Source organism: Panicum virgatum, chromosome 9N, assembly GCF_016808335.1.
Source record: "Panicum virgatum strain AP13 chromosome 9N, P.virgatum_v5, whole genome shotgun sequence".
Taxonomy (NCBI): domain Eukaryota; kingdom Viridiplantae; phylum Streptophyta; class Magnoliopsida; order Poales; family Poaceae; genus Panicum; species Panicum virgatum.
The window spans coordinates 80,601,325-80,607,324 of NC_053153.1; the positions used below are offsets into that span (position 1 = coordinate 80,601,325).

Consider the following 6,000-nt stretch of genomic DNA (forward strand, 5'->3'; position numbering starts at 1 on the left):
GGGACCTCATGCCGCGTCCGTCTGGTGGCAATGTGGTCACAGGCAAGTGGATCTGGACGCATAAGCGTCGGCTGACGGCACACTGGAGCGCTACAAGGCTCGCTGGGTTCTCCGGGGTTTCACCCAGCGGCCTGGTGTGGACTATGATGAGACCTTCAGTCCCGTGGTGAAGCCTGCTACTGTGCGCACGGTCCTCTCGCTTGCGCTCTCTCGCTCTTGGCTTGTGCACCAGCTGGATGTGAAGAATGCGTTTCTTCACAGCACTCTGTCAGAGACAGTCTACTGCTCTCAGCCAGCGGGATTTGTGGACTCCAGTCGTCCGGACATGGTCTGCCGGTTCAACAAGTCTCTATGATCTAAAACAGGCTCCCCGGGCTTGGTATTCTCGGTTCGCTACGTTCTTGCTGACATTAGGGTTCACCGAGGCCAAATCTGACACGTCTCTCTTCATCTACCGCTGTGGGGATGGGACTGCCTATCTACTGCTCTATGTCGATGACATTGTGCTCACAGCTTCCAGTCAGCAGTTGCTTCAGCGCATCATCTCCTCTCTGCAGCAGGAGTTTGCTATGAAGAATCTTGGTCAGCTCTACCACTTCTTGGGCGTCACTGTTGAGCCTCGCCCATCTGCTCTTCTCCTTCACCAGCGGCAGTACACGTTTGACATTCTGGAGCGGGCTGGGATGACTGATTGGAAGCCATGCTCCACTCCTGTTGACACTCAGGCGAAGCTGTCTGCTGATTTGGGTGATCCTGTGGCTGATCCTACTGCCTACCAGAGTCTGGCCGGTGCCTTGCAGTACCTCACCTTCACCAGGCCGGACCTCACCTACGCTGTTCAGCAGGTCTGTCTCCATATGCACAATCCCTGGGAGTCACACTTTGCTGCGCTGAAGCGTCTCCTCCGCTACGTCCGAGGCACTATGGACCTCGGCCCAGTTCTTTACCGCTCGTCCTCTGCTGAGTTGGTTGTCTACACCGACGCTGACTGGGCTGGCTGTCCGGACACTCGCCGCTCCACTTCCGGCTACGCCGTCTTCCTGGGCGGCAACCATGTCTCCTGGTCGTCCAAGCGGCAGCCGGTTGTCTCCCGCTCCAGTGCCGAGGCGGAGTGCCGTGCTGTCGCTAACAGTGTGGCGGATGCGTCCTGGCTACGACAGCTCTTGGTGGAGCTCCACAGCCCGCTCGCCAAGAGCACGCTCGTCTACTGCGACAACATCAGCGCCGTGTATCTCTCCACCAATCCCGTTCAGCATCAGCGGACGAAGCATGTGGAGATCGACTTACACTTCGTGCGCGACAGAGTCGCTATCGGCGATGTTCGGGTACTCCATGTCCCTACCACCTCCCAGTTTGCCGACATCTTCACCAAGGGACTACCCTCCTCGACCTTCTCAGAGTTTCGCTCCAGCCTCAACGTAGCAGGTGGCTAGTTGTGGCTGTGGGGAGGGGGGTCTTTGCCCTTTGTACTTTCTTCTTGTCCAGTCTTGAACACCGCTACGTCGGTAGTTCAGACTGCGGGGGGTGTTGGCTTTCTTGTTGTCCAGTCTTGAACACCGTTGCGCCGGTAGTTCAGACTGCGGGGGAGGGGGGTGTTGGTGTATATTGTGCCCATGTATAGAGGCCCATCTAAAGGCCCATGTATAGAAACCATATATCCCATCCTTCTTGGATTTGGAGGAATACAAGACAATTATTCTCTCCTACAATAAGAAATATTCTTACCATGATAACTTTGTTGCTATTATTCTTCTAGTTTCTTTTCTGCCACTTCTCATTTATAAGTTGCCTATACTCTTTGCAGACAGTGTCCGTGGGAAGGCAGAGATTCAGTGCAGATTTCCAGCTATTCTTCCGTCTGATCAAATTTTTGATATTTGTTTCTTTCACCGCTGTTTTGATTGTCTTGATAGTATTGTTTCAGATGACCTTGCAAGATATATTTGTGTGCTTTCTGGCATTCTTGCCCACTGGATGGGGGATACTACTGGTGCCCTCTTGCTCTTGTCTGGTTCATTTTCTTCTGTACTATATATAGTATATAGCTGCTGTTGTCTTACTGTGCATGATTTGATTTTTCAGATTGCACAAGCTTGCAAGCCTCTTGCTCGACAGGTAGGATTATGGGGATCTGTTCGTGCCCTAGCGCGGGCCTATGAAATAATTATGGGGGTGCTTCTCTTCACGCCAATTACTATTTTCGCATGGTTTCCCTTTGTGTCTGAGTTCCAGACGCGGATGCTATTTAATCAAGCCTTCAGTAGAGGACTGCAAATTTCCCGAATTCTTGGTGGTCAAAAGAAGGAACGGTCGTCTCGTAACAAAGACTGATTTAGTCTTTCTGTATATTCTTGCTTGTATTCCAACATGCACTGGCTGTAAATATTCGTCATGGGTATAGTGTATTTTTATTATCGTAATATCAGATCAAGGTGTCATGTTGTATCCCCTTCTTCCTCCTCACACCCAATTCCCCTCAACTTATGTGTAACTTTTCCATGTTGCCACAGTATTGTACATACATTGAGTAAATTTCAGAAACCTTGAGTTTTAAAAAGTACCACAAAACTACACATTTGAAAAGTACCATAAAACTACATATTTAGCGTTCCATACTATCTCAAAACTACATATTTTACATGTCTAAAATCTATTAAATATGTAGTTGTGCGATGCATTGCATACTAGTCTGTGGTTTTGTGGTACAAATTCTTCAGTATTGTGATACATTTTCTTAAGTATGAAGTTTTGTGATACAACTTCTTGAATCTGCTGTGTAAGCAATATCTATTTTTGTGGAATTTACTCTTGTATATTTTCAGGTGAGGCTCATCCTTGTTCTTCTCGAATGTAAGGGGAATTTAATCTTGTGCAATTTTTTTCTCATTCAATTCCTGCATAATCTGGAGTTTTGAATATTTAGCCTTTGTGTTCTACTGCTCGATTACATAGCCTTTTGAAACTTAAATCTTCTAATCCCACTGCAGTAATAGGATGGCTGGAAAAGAAATAGTGTGCCTGGTAAGTGCTAATATAGGCGTATACACCTGCTGCCGAAACATCACTGGCATCTCTTCATTTCACTGTACTTATCATGTATTTCACCTGCTAGGTTTCTGCTTTCAAATTTTCGACATGTCTAGCCTTGGACTCTAAATGTTCTAGAATTTGTTAGTAAGAATATGTGATCTGTGCTGTTTAGAATTTTGATCTTCCGCTGTAAGCCCACGACGTGAAATCGGTTCACCGGTTCACCACACAATGTCCTCGCGACCTCGCCACTGCCCCAGATACGTTGCTCTGAAACTGAACAGCCACAAAGTTCAGACATCCGAACAAGAGAGAAATCGGATCAAACTGTTACAAATCGAAGATGTAGAGAGAGAGAGACTCATTCCCTTAATTTGATAGTGATACTATCAAATCTTTAGGCGTGGAAGACATATCCTAAAAATATCCTAATAAATTTTACAAAATCCAAAACACATATAAAAAAATTCTAATACTAATATCTCAGATTGAGCATCACAGAAACATTGCATGGATAGATCTACACTCAAATCTTTGGAAGATTCTACATGGAAACTTATTCCAGAAAACTAAAGAAGCAAAAATCATACACCGTACAAGCGCCATGCAAGAAGAAGCAAAAACATGTGCCGTGTAAGTTAAAGCGTCGTGCAAGTCAAGCGCTGTGCAAACCAACGCCATGCAAGTTAATGACATGCAAGTACCAATGAAGTATGCGCCATGCCACACGGGGATAAGAATGATAAAGAAGATATGACGCAGCAAAGGCTGCAGAGCTGTTCGCAACACAATATAAGGAGGACGCGCTTCACAGGACGAGGCATCGGTAGGAGAAGTCAGAGTCTCCGAGAGTGAAGTTCCTGCAAGAGCACCTAAACTCAATAAAATTTCATGTACCATCCCTGTAAAATAGTCACCAAGTCAGTTATAAAATACCTACTGTAAGGTAATCTTTTTCTTCTTTGTTTTAATAGTTGGGGATTTTCCGAAAGAGAAAACCATATGTAAGTATGTTTGTTTAATAAAGTAGTTCTCCTTTAATTTCCTTGTATTTTTGCTGGTCTGGTTGTGCGCTTTAAGTCTCTGTACTAAGGACCCTATAGGGGAAACCTTTACGATAGTTCTCGTTTGAAGCCGAGTGTGGCAGTTGAGAGAACAAAGTAGCCGTAAAGAAGTGTTCCCTTCGGGTGGAATTGTCTGGGGAGACGACAAGATTTTAGGCCGCATAATCACAACGTAGATATCTCGAGAAGGGAGACTGCTTATTATATACAAACTCGTGATAAATAACCATATTTATCGCGAGTTTGTATTTAATAAGCAGTCTGCCTTCCCGAGATATCTACGGTTGTGATTATGCGGCCTAAAATCTTGTCGTTTCCCTAGACAGTTCCACCCGAAGCGAACACTTCTCTACGGCTATTTTGTTCTCTCAACTGTCACAACTCGGCTTCAAATGAGAACTACCGTAAATATTTCTCTTATAGGGTCCTTAGCACAGAGACTTAAAGCACACAATTAGGCTAGCAAATACAAAAAAAATAAAGAAGAACTACTTTATTAAACAAATAAATTTATATATGGTTTTCCCTTTCGGAAAACCCCCAACTATTAAAACAAAGAAGGAAAAGATTATCTTACCGTAGATATTTCACAACTGACTTGATGGCTATTTTACAGGGATGGTACGGGAATTTTATTAGATTTAGGTGCTCTCGTAGGAACTTCGCTCTCGAAGGCTCTGACTTCTACCGATGCCTCGACCTGTGAAGCGCGTCCTCCTTATATAGTGCTGCGAACAGCGATGCGGTCTTTGCTGCGTCTTATCTTCTTTATCATTCTTATCTCCGTGCGGTATGGCGCAAACCTTATTGGTACTTGCATGGTGTTGGCTTGCACGACGCTTTAACTTATACGGCACATGTCTTTGCTTCTTCTTGTATGGTGCTTGTACGGTGTATAATTTTTGCTTCTTTAGTTTTCTGGAACAAGTTCCATGTAGAATCTTCCAAAGATTTGAGTGTAGGCCTATCCATGCAATGCTTCTGCGGTGCTTGTTATATCACAATCTGAGATATTAGTATTAGAATTTTTTTAAATGTGTTTTGGATTTTGCAAAATTTATTAGGATTTTTTAGGATATGTTTTCCACGTCCAAAGATTTGATAGTATCACTATCAAATTAAGGGAATGAGAGTTGCGTGCCCTGAACAGGACGAGACGAGATGAGGTTAGGGAAACTGGCGAGGAGCTGCCGCCGCCGGGCGGCGTCAGCCCCTGGCGATACCCTCGCCGTCGGCCAGCGGCGTCGCCAGCACGCGGCGGAGGAGACGCGGCGGCGAGCCGGCGAGGGGCGCGGCACCCCCAATGCTTAGGGTAGCGTGCGCGAGTTTGAGGTGCTGTCGCAGAAACGTGCACCTCTCGCGGCCCGCTCACTTCCTTACGTTTTTGGCGGCCCAGTGTGACTTTATGTCCAGCTCTATTTCTTTTTTTCTTCTTCTTCTTCTTTCGTACTCACGCTACTTCTTTCTTTCTTTATTTTTCTTCATTCATTCATTTGAAACAATTGTTCCGAAAGGCAGAATATTTTCTTATTATGTTGAAACAATTGTTATTAGTGATGGAATATTTTTTTATTTTGTTGGAACAATTGTTCCAGAAGGCGGAATATTTTTTTATTATGTTGAAACAATTGCTCTAGCTTAAAAAATTTGTCCCGCGTTAAAAAAAATGTTCCGCCAAAAAATCATCAAAATGTATTCAAGTGTGATCTTGTTTTGAAGATTTCGTGGCAAGAAACATAGTGATGCTGTCGGGTTTTAATTTGAATATACGATTTGAGAAATATACGATTTGAGAAATATAACTTTTTTTCTTGTTTGGCTTCTTCTTGGGGCACGTGCCCAACCCATTATTACTTACGTGACATCTTACCTCCTAGTCACACATGTGACTCCTAACAGCACCTGT

At 44.6% G+C, this 6,000-nt stretch overlaps 1 protein-coding gene across 2 annotated transcripts in view; it reads left to right on the top strand.

Annotated features, from left to right (window-relative positions):
* LOC120693040 (callose synthase 3-like) overlaps window positions 1-2,545 on the top strand; it is a 35,585-nt gene extending 33,040 nt beyond the window's left edge. The window contains exons 42-43 of one of the 2 annotated variants that reach the window (XM_039976442.1): window positions 1,805-1,990; window positions 2,083-2,545. In XM_039976442.1, coding sequence (XP_039832376.1) covers window positions 1,805-1,990; window positions 2,083-2,331 — 435 coding nt within the window. In that variant the 3' untranslated portion in view covers window positions 2,332-2,545. The remainder of the gene's footprint in view (window positions 1-1,804; window positions 1,991-2,082) is intronic. The other variant, XM_039976443.1, reaches the window with a different exon arrangement.
* The last annotated feature ends 3,455 nt before the right edge of the window (window positions 2,546-6,000 follow it).